Raw genomic sequence first — 22,049 nt, 5'->3', positions numbered from 1 at the left:
CCTGTAACAAAACAAAATGTAGGAAATTACAATAAGCTAAAAGAAATGATTCCTTATGTGTACTGTATAAAATCCATATTTTAAGAAAATCGGCTTACCTGTTGCTAAATATCTCAATGTCAACACAAGGCGTTCCGTTGGTGATATTCATTTTCTCATTAGCGTGTCTTTCTTTTGTGTCAACCGAGCTGCTCTTCTCAGCAGATATTCAAAATCAGCCGCTGACTTTCGCAGGATATTCTTGCAGAAGACTTGGTCCCCCATGTACAATTCCTATAGCAAGTTATTAACAACAACACAATGTTCACGACCTAAAATCCGTTCCCTCATCCAACATTTCCGTTTCGCTCTTTCTCGTCTTCATTTTCGTCGCCATAATAAAATTAGCGATAAGCAAGCCGCCGATAACACCTCGCCAGAAGACATGCTTGCTACTATCAACCCTCACATCCGATAGAACAGCTGACTAGGAAAGTTGCATGCGAGAAAACTTGCGCCACTTAAATAGCGTGGTGTAAACATTCGGTGCAACATTTCCTTGGGCACGCAAGTTTTCGTGTTGCGCAACAAGAAAAACGGCAAACTTGCGTGCTGTGTGTAAACAGTGCCTGCCATTTTTCTTGCGCAACACAAAAGTGGCATGTAAGTTTTGTTGCATCGTGGACGAGTACCTTTAGAGATTACAACCCTGAAGAAAGAATTTGGCTATCTTCTGCTGACCAAGGGGAAAAGGAGTTGAATGGGATTTCACCAGTTTGGCTGGAAAATCACGAGTGTATCTTCCAAGAATTTGAGATAATGGTAGCAAATTTAGAACAAGAAATGGAGGACAAATTCAAGGTTTTAATGCCGGAAAAGGTATCCGAAGCCAGGATAGGGGAAGAAGATAAGAAGTTACGGAACTTGTTGGAGCGCCGTTAGACGGTATTCAATAGAAACCTGGCAAGATCCCCAACTTCCAGTACAAAATAAACGTGAATTGTAGGGAACCCTATAAGCAGAGGGCTTATCTGAACCCAGAACATCTTTTCCCAAAACTCAGAGAAATGGAAGGAATGGGTAAGAATGGTGTTATTTCGAATTCGATTACACCGTTCTTAATCCGTTAATGTGAGGTACGGAAGGTCTATGGTTCGGTTCGGTATGCCTGGATGCGAGGGCTATAAATAGAAGATTGGTGTCCGAATACGACCAAGCGCCAGCAATTAAGGACCTCTTAAAAAGTTCGGTGGTATGGAGTATTTTAGTACAGTGGACTTAACGTCATCTTTCCACCATATTGCGGGAACATGCCATGATAACGGGCTTTATGTTCGGCAATCAGCCGTACATTTTCAATCGGCTCCCATTCGGTTTAATAAACTCGAGTTCCGCCCTTATACGTACACTGGAAAGAAACCTAAGCCAGGAGGTCAAAGATTTTACTATCCTCTATGTAGATATTTCAGTAAGTACAGAGACTTTAGAAGAACACCTGAGGAGAGTGGACTTAATTTTGGAAGACTTGAATAGGAGTAATTATAAATTAAACTTAGAAGTCATATTTTTGTCAACGAAGTATTCTGTATCTGGGACACGTCATCGATGAAAATGGGGTAAGACCTAACCCAGTGGGGATCGCGGCGATCCAGCACTTCCCAACACCGTGCTGAGTAAAGCATATAGGTCAGTTTCTCGGCCTATGTCAAATGTTTGCGGACCATTGTCCCGCATATACTGATACGGTCGCACCCCTCCAAGAACTTCTGAAATGTAGTAACCGCTAGAAATGGGGGCCATTATTTGCTAAAACATTTCAGAATACTTAAAAAAAAAACTAGCGAACTTCAATTAAGTTAGGCTATCCAGCGTTCGACCGGAAATTCATCATACAGACTGACACCTCAGAAGTCGGGATAGGGGCAGTCCTGTACCAGGAGACGCCCGAGAAAGAAAACAAGATTATTTAATTAGCATAAATGAGCCAGTAATCGCGGTCTCATGAGTTAAAAGTACACGACAGAACTCGAGATGATGTCAATTGTGGCGGGTTTAAGGTACTGAAAGAAATATGTATACGGGTTCCCAATCTCAATTATGACCGACCGTTATACTTAAAACCAATATGGCAAATGGGCGCGTGACTCGTTGGGCACTCTTTGTCCAGCAGTTCAATTTAGCCATGGAGCATTGTCCCGGAAAACTGAATATTCTCGCAGACGCCTTAAGCAGAATCCCGAATCCCGAGGAAGAATCCATCAACTTGGTAACGTTAGGAGAGGAAGACCAGGAAATATTGGAAACACTACGGGGCAATGCAGGAGAACAGTTGAATCATCCTGCAACTCGTCTCATGATAGGCTACTTTAAGACAGAACTTCAACCTGGTACACCACAATTCATAGAGGCAGAGATAAGGGCAGCATCTTACCACTTTTTCCATATTATCCTCCAGAAATTTGTAGATGAGGAGCACACGAAGATTCGGATTCTCGTGTCCCCTAACCTTCAAATATATTTAATATGGTTACCTCATCATAGGACCGGACATGCAGGGATCGATCGAGTCGCATCTATGTTACATGGAACTTTTGTGTGGCCGCGGTTAAGAACGTTGGTATTGCAGGTGCTCAAATCGTGCGACAATTACCAGCGCATAAAGCCGAATCCGTACCTACTCAAACAAGCTTCGAGGCCCTTGCTACCATGTAAACCTAGGGAACTATTTGTTATAGATTTTTACGGGTGTTTACCGGCGGCCAGCAGAGGTCTAAAATTCATTTTAGTTTGCATGGGTGCGTTTTCTAAGTTCGTAACTCTGTGCCCCGTTCAAAAGGCTAACACTAGGGCAGTAATAAACCAACACAGAAACAAAATTATTCCAAGGATAGGGAAACCAGAGATCATTCTAAGTGACCAGTCCCAGTTTACCTATGTGATTTTCAAAAGATAAATGGAACGACTGGAAATACGACACGTACTTTCTGGTATTCGGTGCGCAGAGTCGAACACAAATGAGAGGATCATGAGAGAAATAGCTAAGTACTGCCGAGTTTACTGCCCCAGGGAGCATTACAAGTGGTTGAGCGTGATACCCATTATCACATGTGTATTACTTCCACGCGGCACGAATCAACGGGACAGATACCATCTGTAGTTCACTGTAACGAACATCCGAGAAAACCGTGGCACGGGGTTATAACTAGTCCAAATGACCCGAGGCCATCACCAGAAATGTGCGTGCAAACTTCGGCAGAACACCTTAAAGTACAGGGCGAACGACGGCTGAGAAGGATAAGATAAAAACGTTTTCACCGACATTTAAGGGTAAATGAACTTGTTCAAGTGAAGACGCCGGCTCTCTCAAATCCACCGGCAAGGTTTTACCACAAGTTTGTTGAGCTTTACATTGGACCTTATAGAATTATTCAGAATTATAACAATACCTCATATAATGTGCGAAGTCTGGACCGGGCGATAGAGAAGACGTTGAACGCAGCAAACGTAAAGGTATATTACTCGCCGGGACATTTTCAAGCAGATGGAGACCAAACAGACGAAGAGATTGAAGAAGGAGATGAAGAATAAGAATCAGTAGAAGGTGGAGTCGTAGGCGAAGATAATCCAAATGACCAGATGGAAATTGAAACTGAAGGAGACAACGGGAAAGGAGTAAGCCTGGTCACTTCAAACAGGGTACCGGCGAAGAACAAGGCGGTTAAAAAAGCAACAGAACGACTCTCATGCGTGCCAGGGACACCAATGGAAATTTCTTGCCTTACTGGACATCTATTCCCACCTGAAGCAAGAGCGCGTGGAATTGTTGAGCGAGATCAAGGGGCCCGAGGAAAGTGAAGGCAAGAGTGAGGAAGTAGATGATGACGTTAAATAGCTCGATAACAGAATTTTTTTGACATTGTGCGGAGGTCAAGAATCATATCGTTTCATGGCGATAGAGCTATTGTTTAACGTATCAGGAACGCTGCACAGGGAGTCGACACTGGAATGGCGCAAAAGGAAGCTTGGAGCTCGAAGGGGGAAAAGCGAGCTAGACTGGGCTTGGCAAGATGTGTGAGAGAGCGAAGAAGCGAGGGAAAAGGATAGAACTACTCGAATGCTGTCTGGGTATTCACAAATACCACACTTATAAGAAGAAACGCTGCATGAAGCAGGCTTGGCAATTTTTGAAAATATGACAATAATTACTCATGTGAACAAATTTTGGCAAACTTAAAAAAACAGGAAATTTTGAAGTAATTTACTGAGTGTCTTGAGCTGATCTGTTGTACTAAGTGCAGTCGCCTTTTTTAGTATGATTTGAATGGGATGATCGTGGGAACCAAGCTTTAGTTTGCACAAAGGAGAAGTGTTTGTATCTTGGTGCTTTCCCTGTGTGGCGTTTCTGATGAGAAGCCTTTTGAAGACTGGAGTTGAGATAGAGTGCATTGCAAGGTTGCAGCAGTTAAGCAAAGTGAGTGGCTGTGTTGGTCAGCCTCATTTGGGTAGCTTATGAATTACAGTAGTTACTCAGTGCTTGGAAGAATATTTGAATAAACTTCGATTGCGGAATTAGTGCGCAGATTTGAGTAGCAGTTCGTAATAAATAACTTCTTCACGTGAGGGTAATGTACCAGTAATTAGGAGCTATGCAGGATGGACTACAGTATTATCCCAGATAGGGGAAACACTCAATAGACTTCGGAGTCCTAACACGCGAGAACTAGGGGCGACGGGATGCACAAACAGTTATATTAATTGTGTGTGTAAATTGCAGTTATCGGCAGTACGCTAATCTAACGTGAAGGGCGGATTAGGTACGAGACCGTACTACATCTATCAATACGGGCAGGTGATCAACTTTACAAACGAGACATTCCTAGAAACCAGGTAATCGAGTTGATGGCATCACAATGGACCAATCCAGGGAGCTGATCCACGGACCCGCTGACCAAGATGCTGTTAGCACAAGAATGGGCTAGGTCCATATGGACGAGCCATGAAGTCCCAGTGTCACAGATAAGTCTGAATATATGTTTTTCTTATCGTGAGAGAGGAATAGGAATCTTCGTTTTGTTTCATTGTATATAAATATTTGACACGCCTAAAGGGCGGTACCGGTAGTGTAAATATGTTAGGATCAATGCACTTGTTATTCAGTGCTATTAGCATTGTGTGACTTTATGGGACACGAGGATAAAATATTCAATTAGGTTTGTTTAATGTTACATTATCCAGTGATAAGCTTGTCTTAGTGTGATGTAGGGTAAATTTGAGATGCTAAGGTCTTCTGATCATGAAGCACAACAGACGTCGAACAGGAAACTTTTAGTATAAGGTAGTGGCAACATAAGGAATAGGTAAATTTCAGCTTTGCAGTGGGGCAATAATGATTCTACCCTACGTTGCACTTATTAGGGTTTTCAAATTAATTCCGGCAAGCTAACAGAGGCCTGGGCAGGAGGCACGAACCCGAATCTATGATAAGAATTAAGAATCTTTATTTGCCATCAACGATGTACAATGAAATAGGCTTCGTCAACTGATAATAATTTAGTACTTAATACTAATAAGGCTAAATGAACAAACACCTTCTTATTAAAACTTAATACTAACTTTATGTATTTCTAAAAATTCAGATGTATTATAAAATTGCCTTTTTATTAACCAACCATACATTTTCCTTTTAAAACTACTTAAAGGAGTGGACTGTGCAGAATGTGATAATTTGTTAAATAATCTTAAACAAGTGATTTTATGTGAGTAAGCAGTTTTTGACAGCCTGTGAATTGGGATGTCAATGTCTGATTTTCCCCGAGTATCATGAAAGTGAATGTTTTCCCCAGTACTGAATTCATTTATGTTGTTTTTAACATATGTCAATGATATATAAATATACAAATTTATAATTGTCAGTATTTTAAGCTTATGAAGAGGTTGACAATGGTCAATTGCACCAGCCCTACCCATTGTGAGGACAACCTTTTTCTGTATTAGAAAAATATTATATACATAAGAAGAATGCCGCCATAACAAGTGTCCATAAGTAATGTGTGAACGGAAGAGACCAAAATATGCTATCCTAAGTAAATCCCTCAAATTCCATATCAAATAGGCCACTCGTGATAGTTTTTTTTTTTACAAACATGATCAATGTGTTTTTCCCAGTTCAATTTGGCATCGATATGAAAACCCAAAAGTTTGACTGACTGACTTTCAATATCTTTGCATAAACCTAGTGTGAGAAATTGAGTTTTATCCTGATTGCACAACAGCCAATTGGATGAAAACCAGTGTGTTGCAGTTGCAAGAGCTTCCTGTGACATCTGATGCAAACCTGAGATGCTCTAGTGTTTTGTAACTAACGTTGTATAGTCCGCAGAGGATATAAGAGCATGAGCTATGACATTTTGCGGCAAATCATTGATTACAAGTAACAACTCTCATTATTGTTCCGTATTGAAGATGACGTTAGGCAAAGATATCAAGGATAATTAAATAAAAAAGTATTGAATAGGTGGTTTTTTATTTAATTATCCTTGATATCTTTGCCTAAAATCATTGATTGCCAGAATGAATATAAATTGACTGAGGACAGGACCTATTTTTAATCGAAACAAACTGATATCTGTTATTTAAGTATGACGATGGACCATATTTTCACCATGCAAATGACTCTGGAAAAGACATATGAATACAATGTTCGACTAGGACATCTTTTTATAGATTTTAAACAAGCCTATGACAAAGTTAAGAGATCGACATTGTGGGAAACAATGAAGGAGTTTAAATTCCCATAGAAGTTAATAAAATTGACTAAGATGACCCTGGAGAACAGCAGAAGTCAGGTAAAAGTGCAGGGAAGTCTGTCAAGATCTTTCAGAACCGAAGAAGGCCTAAGGCAGGGAGACCCCTTATCACCAGTGTTATTGTCCGCCTCCGTAGCGTAACGGTTAGTGTTATTAGCTGCCATCCTCGGGGGCCCGGGTTCGATTCCTGGTACTGCCAGAAATTTACGAATGGCAGGAGGGCTGGTATGTGGTTGAAATGGTACATGCAGCTCACCTCCAATGGGGGTGTGCCTAAAAAGAGCTGCACCACCTCAGGATGAGGACACGAGTTTACTTACCAGTGTTATTTAATCTAGTGTTGGAGAAAGCTGTAAGATCAGTAACTACTAATCTGGGTGGTAATATTTACAATAGACTGATCCAAATTTTGGTTTATGCAGATGATGTGGTGATATCTGGCAGAAGTAACGAGGCACTTACAACTGCCTTGAGGGAGCTGAAAGATGCGGTTGGGTCCTTAGGCTTGGAGATAAGTGAGGCTAAATCTAAATATATGGTAACGGAGAGAAATGGAAGGAACACTGAAAAACTACAAGTGGATGGTTAAACCTTCACATATCTTGGCTCAGTAATAACATCAGAAAATAAAGTTGAGACAGATATTGTAAATCGAATTAAGGCTGCCAACAGATCCTACAGGGCACTGTATCCCCTTCTGAGAAGTAAAAACTTAAGCAGGAAATTAAAACTGACTCTCTAAAAAACAATAATTAAAACAGTGCTCATGTATGGGAGTGAGGCATGGGTGACTGAGGCCACAGAGAGGAGATTAAATGTGTGGGAAAGGAAAGTACTGAGGAAGATATTTGGACCGGTGAAGGAGGGAGATTTATGGAGAATCAGAACAAATGAAGAAATAAGATTATTGTATAAGGAGCTGGATTTGGTGACATCAATCAAAATGAGACGAATTGGATGGCGGGGCATGTACAACGGATGGAGGAGGGAAGACTTCCAAGGAAAGGACTGACAGGACACCCTGGGAGCAGGAGAAGGAGAGGTCGGCCCCGGATGAGATGGCTGGAGGATGTGGAGACTGATCTGAGGACCGTTCGAGTCAGGAGGTGGCGTAGGCGTGCTGAAGACCGGGACAACTGGAGAGCTGTGGTCAAGGAGGCCAAGGTCCTTAAAGGACCGTAGAGCCATGGAGTAAGTAAGTAAGTAAGTAAGTAAGTAAGTAAGTAAGTAAGTAAGGTCGCACTTAAGCAACCGATCCACTTGGAGAGTAGTGCTCGTCTTCAGAAGCAAACCACCATTGTGCATTTTCTTAAGATCCTCAAGTTCACCGTATACATCTGCGATGTGTCGACTGAAAAGAATCGATTTGACCAGCTTGAAATTTTGCCCATTGGTTCTGATAGCAACCAGGAACTTAGGGAAGCTGGAACTCAAGACTAATACGCTGCGCTTGTTCCCAAGGGGTTGTCCCCCTTAGGGAATCAAATGTTAAAGACTTGGGTAGCCAACTACCCGAGGAGGCAGGCGGAAGTGGTTCCGACGCCATGCCCGAAATCATCCTCCTCGAATGCCACCCACTTCGATCACGGGTCTCTGTAGCCGAACCAAGCAGCCAAGACAATACCCACCTGGTCGTAGCCGGTATTGTCCGGGGTCCAATGTTGGACGGTGCCTAATACGGGATGGGTGAGGCAATGAGTACTAGGATTGCCTTCCTCCAATCACCCGCAATAGCATATATCCCATAACGTGTACAGAGCACTAAACATAGAGAAAAATTTTTAAAAACCCATTAATAATATGTCCTTCTGGCATTCGGTTGTGCGGGGACCTGTGTTGTCACTGCGCGGGCTTTCGAGCGTAATCGCACATGTAAGAGGCCCATCTCCGAGCAGCATGCACATCGAGAATTTTAAATCGGTCTACAACTAACCCTAAAAAAAAAAAAAATAAAAAAATAAAAAAATAAAGAGGGGACCATGGCCACATGACCCTTTTAGTTGCCTTCTACAACAGGCAGGGATTACCTGTGAATGTATTCAGTCCCCGCCCCCCCCCCCCCCCCCCCCTGCAACCTGCATCAGCATGCTTCCCAAGTAAGTGAAGCTCTCCACAATTCATCAACGTCTGTCCCTCTTCAGTTGTCTGTCATCTTCTTTGCATCCAGTTTGGGTGCATAGTCTTGGATGAAATCCTTTAATCCATTCTCTGTCCTTACCACTATCTTGATTATTCTATCACTTACATAGTCCACTTTATCTACATACTCGTCTAAGATTGTATTTGTTATTATCTCAGCATTCTGGGGAATGCCCTTGCCTTTACTGAGGCTGATTTTAAAGTGTCATTTTCATTTTAGGCTGTTATTACAATGGGGTTGCCACTCCCAAAGGCATTTGGTCACCTTAGGGAATCGGGTAATATACGGCCGCCTGATACTCGTGTTGAGATGCTAGTTGTACGGTCTACTCAATACCATAACTATCTTCTATTATTAATATTGGATGCTTACTTTCAATGAGTTTCATCAAATTAATAAACAGTTTTCATGTTTTTGTCCAAATAAATTATATTGCACAAATTTAGTTATATTGTCTTTAACAGTGAAAAGACAATAGAGAACTCATTTTCTGTCCTTTACTCATCATCTACAACACAATGTGAAACATGAAATATAACAGGGAAAGACCACACAGAACTGTTACAAGGAACTATGCTACTGTAAGGATTATCACCAGTAAGCCTAATAAATAACTTCAAATAACTAAACAATACCTGAAACTGTATGAATCAAATAATCACTCCCAGCATAAGTGCTCTACTAGTTTCCTTTCAGTCACTAGAAATATTTCAGAATTAAAGCTTTTGTAGCACATGAACCCATTGTTATCATAAGATAAAACTTAAGAGATTTATTAACAAGTATGAACAACTTTTGCTATTTTTTAACATTTTCAAACTATAACATTTCAAGAAAATCAAAATTTGACTCAATTTTGAAAAACATATTTCATTCTAAAATCTTGCCGTGTTGTATAGCACATAAAGAGAGCTCTAATATCAGGCCTTGTCCAGCTTTCTATCTCAATAAAAAAGGTAGCAAATGCTATTTTAAAATATGTCTGTCATACATAAAAAAAAAAAGATGACATTTATTGTTTAAAGAGGCCTAACAGCTAGGTCATCAGCCCCCCTGCCTGCCCCCCCCCCCCCCCCCCCCCCCCAAAGTCTGCAACTTCAAAACTGGCTGGTACATTGATCCAAGATTTAGGGAGTTTGTTTATAATGCAATATACCAAATTTCATTGCAGTCATGCAGAAAGTGTCCCAAAAAAGTAATTTATTTACAAATACAAGACAATAGTACTGATGATTTATTTCTGTAAAATTATTGCTATGTAATGGAGATTAATACTGAACCACTTCAGTTTTAAGAGACAGCAGTTTTAATTTTTAAATATTCTTGATACATTTCAAAAATATAAATAATTTTCACACAATGTGTGTGCCTGGTTTCTATATGATAGTGCTACGCAACTGATTTCATTTGTAAAGTAGTACCAACGTATGAATAAAAGAACAGGAGCAGTTCACTGTGGAAGTTTAATTAGCACATCGTAAGGGGGAACGTTAAGCTGTCCAATGCCATTCAGAAGTTTTGATGCACTAGGAAGTTTGCCTTCAGATTGCACTTCATTGTACAAAACCGTAACATCTTGTTTTACTGCCTTAATATTTTTCTCATGAATCTCATTTATTGGTGATGAACTATTTACTGCAGTTATTCTGGAATTTTTGGCTACTTTACTGCTGTCATCTATATCAGATCCTTCACTTGAATAGTCAGAATTGTGAAAGAGGAGGTTATTGCCCTTTCTCTTTTCTGTTCTGGTCAGTTGCTTTCTACAGAGCTTGTGAACTAGAGGACCTGACCGCTTCTTCTCCAGAAGAGAATCTTCCTCCTCCTCCTCTTCATCTGAAAAGAGAATTACGAAACTTTTAAATTTTTCTGCATAAAATAGTACAATGATACCATTTATTTGAAAAAGGATTGAAATAATTATTCTTGCAATACACAATACAATAAATATTTAAAAGAAAATCCTGTTGACTCAATATTAAGTTTTCAAAATGTACAGCTTCATGGTAATTTATCTCTTAGAGGTACATATTGTTATGTCCTCAAGATCAGCAAATATGGACCTGGCTCTTAAGATCTACTGTGCAAGATAAAAGCTTGGGCTATTGAACAGCCAATCTGCTAGAGACAGTAAGTCCAACTCTTAAGTGAATTCTTTGGTGATGGAATTGGTTAACTTCTTAACAAAATATTTTTTCAAATGCTTGCTGAGGGCTAACAGCCCAGCTGATTTGCTCCCTTAAAACAATAACCACCAATGCTTGGTAAAATCTGCTATGGATAATTTTGGAATCAATACTGTCATATTATCAAATAAGCAGAAAAATTATTACTGTATATTACATCAAATATAAGAGAGGAAGTAATAAACTAGTTAACACACTAACAAGATTTTTAACCATTTCACACTAAGTACAATCTCATATTTGTCCATAACTGCCAACGTTAAAAAATTAAAAAATCAGGAGATTGTGAGTAAAACCAGAAGTAAGTAATATCTTTGTAGAAAACATTAATAATGTTAATATCTTACAGATAATGCCTGCCTGGTGGCATGATCGTTAAGGCGCGAAGTCTAAATGGCCCGACACCGTGGTTAGCTGATACGAGTACCATAGGCCGAAAAAGTTTTCACCATCAGAATGGTGACAGGGTAGGAGAAGTGGTGGTATACAATTCCTAATAACTAGATTGCGTGCTTAAAGCCTGGATTTAATTCCAAACCTCTCCGCAGTGTTCATACGGTGTGAGGGCACATGAACATGCAGTTCAAAAGGCTGGAAAGGGGCAACCCCCACTGTTCGATGTGCACAGGGATGGCTGCCTGGCTATGCAAAAAGTCAATAGTCACGAAAATGTCAAAAACAGATGAAAACCTGACTGCCTCTATGGTGCTGATCAGGCGACAAATAAGGAAAAGCGAACTAAGAATGGCTACAAGGAATGTACTGAGTTTGGGTAGGATGGGTACATTCAGGAACTTGAAAGACCAGCTTAGAAAGTATAAAATAGGAATAATAGCAGTACATTCGTAATTGTCATAGTTCTATACTGTATCCTGATCAGGAGGTAAATGTTTTACGCCTGATCGTCGTTGTTCCCTTAGCACTATCCAGGGCTCATGTGTAGAGTACTTTTAGGTTAAACCTACGGACATGAGCAATGCTGGACTAGTGACTTTGCTCTCGCGACCCCAGAAATTACAGACATCCAAAATTTAGATATACGTATAGAGAACTGTAGATCCTACCTAAGACAGACACTGTGTCTCTAGCCATATGATAAATAAATAAATAAATAAATAAATAAATAAATAAATAAATAAATAAATAAATAAACAAACAGCAATACAGGTGGAAGGAGACTTGCACAATGGCGATTTTATGATGTTTTGTTGTAGTAGTGGAATGACCAGTTTTGGAACAGTTTACCTTGTACACAGAACATATAAGCTAGTGATCCTAAACTTGAAACCAGTAAATGGAAGGATGTACACATTGATAATTAATATGAAATATTTCAACCTATTTGTGCACATGCCCCAACAGAGGAGGCAAGCAATGAGGATAAGGACTCCTTTTATGGACAACTGGAATGCAAGTATGATTCTCTGCAGCTAATGATGAGAAAATTATTCTCAGCAATCTAACTGCTAAAGTGGGTAGGGAGACCACTTTACGACCAAATATGGAGCTGCATAGTTTGCATGAATAATGCAATAAAAATGGGCCGAGGTTGGAGGATTTTGGTACACAAGAACCTTGTTTATCCGGATTAAGTGGGACCAGAATTGATAAAACTAAATCTGGATAAAACTAAAACTAAAAAAAAAAATACAGTACATTTTATATAATCTATTAACGTAAGTTGTACAGCAATACCTTTTTTCAATTGTACAAAAAAATATAAGAACACTTTTCATACATTTACAACTCTGTTTTATACATTAAAATAATGTGTGGTTTTTTTTCTGTTTTTTCCATTTGCATGCAGCACAATCATGAAGACAATTTACTAACAACAGTCTGCCAGTGTGGAGTCAAGGATTCTAAATAGGCCATCAGTTGTCCAGCTGCATTGTTGCCTCTCCATGAGTCATTGTGTCTTCTGGAGTGCCGGTTTCGTTTTTTAATTCACCATCAGTGAATTAATAGCATGTTGCATTCGGAAGAGCGTGGGTTTCCACCTTGGCTGTCCTGGAATGGTTTTTCACGGTTTCCCATTCTCAATTCCTCGTGAATGCCGGGACGGTACCTTTGATAGACCGTGGCCGAATTACTTCCAATTCCTGTCCTTAACTATCCTTGGCGGAAATGATATTCAAGAAGAGTCGACACCGTACAAGAAATACTGTACAAGTAAAAATAAATCTTTATTATTTATTATTTTCGATCCAGATAAACCGGAAATCCGGATTAACGAGGTTCTTGTGTATTAGCAAAAATCTCAATATATGTGGCACAATGTTCCCGCATAAAACTATTCACAAAGGTACATGGAAGACCCCAGATGATGTGACGGTCAATCAGATTGACCATGTTCTGGTGCAAAGAAGGCATGGTTCATATATAACAGATGTCACGGTTTACATGGGAGGAGGTGCAGATTCAGACCATTTCATGCTGAGACTTAGGGCCGGTATTATAATGAGGGTTTAAACTGAAGATTGAGTTAAAACTGTAACTTGAGTTTAAACCGATGTTGAGTCTTATAATGGCTGACCCACCGTATGATATATCATACGCAAAACGTGCTTTCCAAATTGTGTTATATCTAAGTCACCGTGACTGTTTTGCATTTAAAGGTATCATTTAGTGCATCAGGGACGCAAATAATGTTTACTAGCTAATGGTATTGTTGTTTTCCTCCTGTTACAATGATAGTTGGCAAGAAAGTGCGGGTAGCGCAGCAGGCTGACAAAAATAACGCACCGGTGCATATTTATAATTATTGTGGAATTGAGCTATGAAAAATTAATCATATTTCAGTATATTTGTTACGGGAATAGTATGAGGATTTGACCTCGTATGATAGTTACTATCTTCACTGATCGAGATGGCATTGAAACACAAATATCTTTTAACGTATGAAATATCATACGCTGGGCATTCACAAGATGAAATTTTTCAATTTCAGATAAAATACAATAACAGATGGGGAGGCCATTCTGAACATTTTGGACAGCTTAGAAAATGGTGATTGTGATAATGACCCATTTTCAGAAGCAGATGAAATATGATTAGTGCTTACGGGAGCTGTTGATGGCAATGACAGTGATCAAGACGATGGGCCTAGTGATGATGATTGTGCTACAGCTTGGGATGTAGGGAAGGGTGTACTTAGACAGGACATCGAGGTCAGAGGGTAAAGAAAACTCTGTGTGGCTTAGAAGAGTGACTCGATGTATGCATTTTTGAAAATTCAGAGAGAGTATTTACTGCAGCTGATGAGAATCAAGTACCACTACAGAAGGCTCCTACAATTACAGAATCCATTGATGTATCTTCCGAATGGAATAAATCCAGGAATCCACAAAAGAAAGTAACGAAAGTAAGAAATTGGGTAAACGAGGAGCTTACGAAGTCAGTAAAGTTTACAGAGAGAGATGTGCCACAACCATCATGCATTCAATAGTGGAGTGTCAGTAAGTTCATTCCAGTGCTTTGTTCAGTTCCATATGATGAAGTGATTACTAAATGGTGATGGAGAGAATCATGAAAACAAACAATACAATGTTTTCTGTGGTTACTGTTACTAATAAGTTTCTGTTGTATTAAAAAAAACAACAGTGGGCTTCAAAATTCGCTTCAGATCATGCTAACACATCATATGATAGTTGGAAAGTAGGGACTTTCCCCACGAGTATTCCTTGCCCCAGAGGGTTCTGAATTACTTAAATTCCATCTATAAGATCAGTATTCAGTTTTTAGTTCTAATTTATGTTGCAATAAATTATTTTTGTTCTTAGTAAATCATAACTATACTTGGTGTAATATGTTACCCCCTGCTGCCCAGCGTATGATATATCATACGCCAAAAAATGGTGCTTAAAATTGAAATGTTCAGATTTTTTAAGTATTCTTGCTTCAAGGATCGGTTATAGATGTAATGTTCAAAAAAGTACAAGAAAACTCGAAAAAAATATTTTCTGGGTATTAATGGGTTAATATATACGATCTTGGTAGCAGTGACTTGCGAGAAAAGATGACTGTCGATAATGTTTTGCAGTGACTTGCAAGAAAAGATGACTATCGATAATGTTTTGTTTACTTCTTGTAGGTAAAATGGCGGATAAAAGCAATAAACGTTGTCCTAATTTTACTTGTAAGGAAATAGAACTGCTTGTGCAGTTAGTTCAGAAATATTTATATACTGTAGTCCGTGAAACAGAGGCCTTATGAATTCCTCCGAAATCTACCATTTTAATAAACATACTACGGGAGGTATGAAACCGCAATGCTATTAGTAACTGACTGAGGGGTTCTACAGCACGATTTCTGAAGTAGAAGGAAGTTACTTTATTTTCTAAAATTTACACTTTTGATATTCAAACAGTTCAAAAAGTCATTTTTACATTCTTACCTTTTCGATGCATGTTTTATTCTAGCACCAATTGCTGAAATATGGTCATGGCAGTCTGTTTTATAAGCCTAAACTTATTTAAAAACTATTTTTTAATTCCATATATGAAAATGACGTCCTCTTGCTCGGAAAACTCATAGTGCCCGTGGTCGTTCAATAATATGAACCACTTCTTTGTCATCACTTAGTATTTCTTCAAACAACTCAAAATTATCTTCGAGGTCCATTAGTTCTGTCATGTTGTAAGGTTATGTATTCTTAAACTTCAGTTTAAGCGTTAGATGAGTGGCAGTAAAATTAATCTCTAGTTAAACTTAAGATTAAGTTTTATAATACATGACTAACAGATAAACCGAAGATTAAACTGAACCAACAGTTTAAACCTCTATTATAATATCGGCCCTAAGAGACGTATGGCTAAAAATATCTGCAGAAGGAAAAAAAGGGAGCCTTAAGGTGGGAACACACTACTGTCATCTCGTGTAAACTCACGATGAGCCGAGTCACTGTGGAGGGCAGGTTGATGATGTCACAGTATTTGGTGTAAAGACAGGAAACACACTGACCTCACGCTTTGTCTGATGGCAAGTTAGATTCTGAAAAGGAGAGGAAATTCAATATGGACAGTATAATCACAAATGAAGAGGAAAGAGAAGAATTTCAGAGAGAAATGGATGAGGCAATCAATTGATGATAATGATGATGCTTGTTTAAAGGGGCCTAACATCTAGGTCACCGGCCCCCAATGGTACGAAATGTAATGACAATCTAAAAGTCCAAAATCATCCACTGACCAGAATTCAAAACATGATGATGAAGAATGAATGGAAGGATATGAAGTTAAAACAGTCAGTGGATCCGACCCCCAATGCTCCACATTCCCAGAAACTAGCGTTAAACAATAGTATTACTGTCCAGGGGACTGCTTCTAAAGCACAATCCTGAACTGATGATGCTTATAGTCTAAACGGGTCCAAAATTCAGGTCATCGGCCCCTCATAATGGTACTTATCGCTAGGAAAGTAGAACCATGGTATTTGTCATGTTGCAGTACTAATCAAAAGTAGAGCAGACCACACATTATGGTACTACTCACAGGTAATGTAATGTGCACATGTAACACAGACCTATGATGTTTCTCACCTATGGTGTTCCTCACATAAGTGTACTAATCACAGGGATTCATACTATCCTGTGATGTTCCTCACATAGTGGGTACTAATCATAGACAAGGCAACACTATGGTGTTGCTCATAATCACAAACCTATTGTGTACCTAACATAGTGGTACTACGCGCAAGTAAAAGCGACCCATGGTGTTCCCCGCGTGATGGTACTAATTACAAGTAGTCTCACAGTTCTAATTTGATCATCCCTTGGTTGCCCCTTTTAGTCACCTCTTACAACAGGCAAGGGATACTGTGGGTGTATTATTCACCTGCGTCCCCCACCCACACAGGGATGTGTGTTCAGTCCGCGAGAGCTATTTTATTTCGTTCAAGTCCGCCGGCAAGCCAGTTAGGATCTTCCTATCCAATACCTGGGACCCGCCACATGGGAGCATCACCTCTCCCCGTGCTATGCCAGCGTAGTACGTTCGTGGAGGCAATCAATTAGAATTATAGTTGTAAATGAAAATTATAGTCCTAAAGGGAACCGGATATTAATAGAAAGAAGGATATTGCAGACGAGGGAATCGAAACTGGACACAATATCAGCAGTGCCAGACAAAGTGAATAATTGATGATGAATGTGGGAAAGGTTATCGAGGAGCGGAACATGGTAAGGAAGAGGACGTTACAGTGTGAAACAAGAGCTACTATACAGATTAAGAGACTAAGAGATGTATGGCTAGAAATGCCTGCAGAAGGAAAAAAGGGAGCCGTAAGGTGGGAACACACTACTGTCATCTCATGTAAACTCACGCTGAACCGAGTCAGTGTGGGCAGGTTGATGATGTCACAGCATTTGGTGTGAAGACAGGAAACACACTGACCTCACGCTTTGTCTGATGGCAAGTTAGATTCCGATTCTGATAAGCTTTAAATTACTAGTACTGTTTCTCTTGCCATGAATATTGTCTACCGCAAAAGAGGAAAGAAAAGTGAGAATCTCACAATTTAATAAGCTAAATGGATATCCACAAAGATTTCTAATGTACTTCAGGTTGAACAAAGAAAATTCACTTACTTGCATAATTTCATCAAGAATGAAATTACTGAATTATACACAATTTCGAGAAAATAAATAAATAAATAAATAAATAAATAAATAAATAAATAAATAAATAAATAAATAAATAAATAAATAAATAATAGTATGGCCTCAACTACCATGTGTTAAGACTTTAATGTGACGTCATCTGGCTGTTTGCTCGTCAATTTTGATGTTCCATTTTACTCTAGGCCTACTAGATGGCAGAATAAACTAAATCTCTCTTGGACATCTACGGCTGAGTTTTACTGAATTTTGTCAGGTGAACACCAAATTTGTCACTGGATATCTTTTACATGCCAACATTGTACGACATGAAGCATTGAATGGACATTTCTTCCGCCCTTCAAAAATCTGACTACCTCTGCCAGGTTTGAACCCACTATCTTGGATAGCTGTATGCTTAAGGCTTGGAAGTGGAGGCCTAACCGACAATACCTTCTTTCCAGCCGGTCAAGGTTGCACCCCTTCCCATAAGCTCCTTTTAAAAATAATTCGCGGGAGGTACAGTGGTTAAGAGATAAGAATTTCACATTGTTCCGTATTGAAGTGAGTTCAATATTAAGTTAAAAGAAGGTATATAACGGTTCCACCTTTCAATACTGTTAAAATAAGAAATGTAAGTCTACATTCCTATTTAACTAAAACTGGCACCGGTTTCGAATAGTATTCATGGTCATCACCAGCCAATTACAAATAAGTGTAAAACAATGCATAGAAAAATAAAATGCAAAGTGTGAATAATTCTGTTTGGTTTCTGCTAGTGAAGCACTAAAATCTTTAAGGAGCACTGTGCACTGAAATATAGCCAAAAAACATAAATAAGATGCACAGGTAAAAATGAAGTTTAGAAGATGCTGTCAGATGCAGTTTATGGAGCACTATACACATAAGGGAGCACTGTGCGTTGAGATTTCAAAGTTATGTAGAAGTCTAAAGTCAAATACGTATTTTAATTGTAATTTATGAGGCACTGTATAATTTTAAGTATCAGTAATGTGTGTCTATGAAGAAGTCGTAGATCAAATACGTTATTAAGACATATATGTTAGAGAGCACTGTGTGTGAAGAAGAATCAAATATGCACTTAAATGTAGTACGGAGTAAGTTCTTGAAGAGTTCAGTTGAAGTTTATGAGGCACTGTATAATTTTAGAAATTACACTGCATGTTGATAGATCCAAAAATTATGTAAAAGTCGTAGATCAAATATGAACTTGAAGTACGGAGCAAGTTCTTGAAGAGTAGATAGGCACTGTGCTTCCAAAAGTTATGTAACTACGTGATAAAGCCATTACTAGTAGGGAAAACATCCAAGAAAAGAAAAACACCAATAACTAAATTACAATCAAATCTAGGGATTAAAAACTTAACGTACCATCCGGACGGAGAAATAAAATTAAACGACACATTTACATAACTTCCAAACAGCCAAAAAACTCTTGTGAAATTATTAACATGTTTCATGCATCTTGTCTTCCAGTAATATGTTCATTTGACAAGAATTCTTTATCTTATCCAAACATTTTCATTACTCTGAAAACACCTGGGCAGAACAAATGATCACCACAGAGATTCCAAACGGCCTCCAGTACTTGCCTCACAGATCAGAAAATGACTGGGCTCAATGTGACAGAAGGCCACAAAAATATAAGCACCAGAGAGGAAGAGGAATAAATAAAATTACTTAAAAGCAAGGATAGCTAGACGAAATATCACCAAGAAGCAGGGCAATATCTGCACACATCATTAAAAATCACAACTCCACAAAAACAACTTTAAATAATAACTATCACCAATGCGACCAGTTACTATGGTGACGTAAACACACCAAGAGACCTTAGCCACCACCAAAACAACAATGGTCCAACAAGATAGGTATCATCAGGAGAACAAAGAAAAAAATAAGGTGAAACAGAAGTTAACATGAAATAAAAATGAACCAAGAGACTGGTACCCAAGTGAAATCTCGCGTAGTTTTAACAGTGAAGCACATGGTAGTTTCCTTGAATTGCCCAATAGTATTAATCTGTGAATTATTTCAATTAATTCCACCTTTGCCAAACAAGACCATGATATTGCTTACTTCTCACTAAGGAAGTTCACAATTTGCAGTGGTTATATACTCAGTGTAACTCACATAGACAGTGTACACACATTTTTTAAAGAAACGGTTTGGAGGTATTGACTAAGTACAATTTGGAAACTTAAATTAGAGAAAATTAAGTTAACTTAAAAAAGAATAGTAGGACGACTCACCAAGTTCAAAACTCACGAGTCCAAAGACGAATGAATTCCAGCTCATTCTTCTTCATGCAGCCAGAAGCAGATGCAAGATAGAAATGAAGAAGAGACTTACATGCTGTGTTGGAGTATGTAGAAAGATGCTAGTATACATTACTCACATAATGGAATTATCTTGTAGTTGCTAAATTCGTAATTAAAATTAAAGATGTTCTCCCAAGTTAAATAAAGCAGTACTAAGGGCTAAATCTTCTATGCAGAACTCGGTTATCCAGTATCCATATGGTAGATCGGAACCCTATCCAGAAGTAAGAACAAAACATGTCTTGTCTTCATCTTGCTCCAGGGATTACTCATGGCGTTGCACGCCTACAATCAGCATGGATCTCCAACAAGGAAGGCCCAGTGCCGTGATTGGCCGAAGAAGGAGAGAAGAGAGGGAAAGACTCGCTTTCAATGTAACACCACAACTTAGGGCAAGAGATCATACTAGAGGCAAGTTTAAGAATTACAGAAAAAAACATTAAAGCAATATAAAAGCATAGCCACAATGATGAAGATGATACCAAATAAATAATGTGAGCAAAGCAACGCAGGAAGTAATAGTGGAATACAGGGCGGAAATAATTTCCGAATGATACCAATTTCTACAGCACGAATGCCGTTTCAAAAATATGGTTGGGAAGACCTATAAACACGTCACCAACGTGACAGCACCAATATCGTACATTTCCACTATTATTACTTGATCTATGTCCTCGAGCCATTTAAACTACACTTCTTCCGCTCCCAAGTGTACACAGCATGCCTTTTGCAAGATTGCCTCACTACTGGGCTTGCTACAGACTCCAACTTAATGTAGAATACTCCAGTCTTCTACTTTTAAAATATCCTTTCTTTTACCATTACACCATTATTTACGAATTATACAGGTCCAATAATACCAATTATAATTATAATTCCCTATGGGAATCAACATCTATATCATTTATGCAGGTCCTCCAATAGCATCCCCTTAAATTACATGCATTCGAGTCTCATTTACAGGCTTCTTCAGCTCCTTCATATGCGAGAGGCAGAAGTTCTTTGCGTCCTCTTGACGCAAGCATTTCTGTCAGAAACTTTTGTTTATTCATACTTTACTTGTATGTCCCTTTAGATGTGGAGTTTCTCCTCTACATAGCATCTCTTTCTCTTTACCTTGAGGGCCGATGACCTTCGATGTTAGGCCCCTTAAAACAACAAGCATCATCTTTACCTTGAAATGTGCGAGGCCTGTGGCATTTAGATTTTAAACTCTTCCCTTTTCTTTATATTTCAAGCTACGGGGTGTTTGTACTTGTGCCCTATCTTAAATCTCAATCATATTAGATTCCTCTGATTCCCGTATACGAGGGCGGCTACCTGATAATCTTGGTGTCTCCAAATGGACGACTATGTCATCATCCGATGACTTCCCTTTAACCCTATTCTTATTATTTATTTTCTGCTTAAAACAAATTTTCGTGCAACAACCAGTAGCATGATCCCAATGCTTTTCCTTAAATCTCCCCGAGAAACACGAACAGCATTTACAGCAAACAAAATTATTATGGCCACTACTGTCCACACTACGATTTTATATACATTTACATCAGCACATAACTGCTTTGCATATAATTCTTTCTCTTTTTCCAACACTAAATTTTCCACATCTTCTATTTTAGTACCTGAATATTTAATATCATCAATATGTGTGAGTAGAGTGTATTGGTACAGTAGCCAATATCTGGATTAAGAACATAATCATGCGAAATTGACTAGCATAGTGCATATTTGTCTTGTGATAGCCTACGTATGGATACAGAAAAAGTGAAATTCCTTTCTAATGAAGACAACATTAAAATCTTTCAGACAATGGACTTGCATCAGCATCTTTAAGTGTGCAGAGGTCGTGAATGTTGAACTCGATCTTTTGAGTTCTGATTTGACTTGAAAGGAGAATAATAAAACTTTGTTTTCCACCTATTCAATGCTTAACTAAGTTTTTCCTTTCAACTGATTTTCAATACGGGATCTAAACTGAGAATAGTCTCTTGCAATGAT

At 38.8% G+C, this 22,049-nt stretch overlaps 1 protein-coding gene across 1 annotated transcript in view; it reads right to left on the bottom strand.

Moving 5' to 3' along the window:
* Nucleotides 1-10,001: 10,001 nt before the first annotated feature.
* Nucleotides 10,002-22,049, bottom strand: part of LOC136876872 (box C/D snoRNA protein 1) — a 63,744-nt gene continuing 51,696 nt past the window's right edge. The window contains exon 6 of the mRNA XM_067150632.2: nucleotides 10,002-10,761. Coding sequence (XP_067006733.2) covers nucleotides 10,376-10,761 — 386 coding nt within the window. The 3' untranslated portion in view covers nucleotides 10,002-10,375. The remainder of the gene's footprint in view (nucleotides 10,762-22,049) is intronic.

Source organism: Anabrus simplex, chromosome 1 (assembly GCF_040414725.1).
Source record: "Anabrus simplex isolate iqAnaSimp1 chromosome 1, ASM4041472v1, whole genome shotgun sequence".
NCBI lineage: Eukaryota > Metazoa > Arthropoda > Insecta > Orthoptera > Tettigoniidae > Anabrus > Anabrus simplex.
The sequence above is the reverse complement of the archived record's forward strand: the minus strand, read 5'-3'. Positions and strand labels throughout refer to the sequence as shown.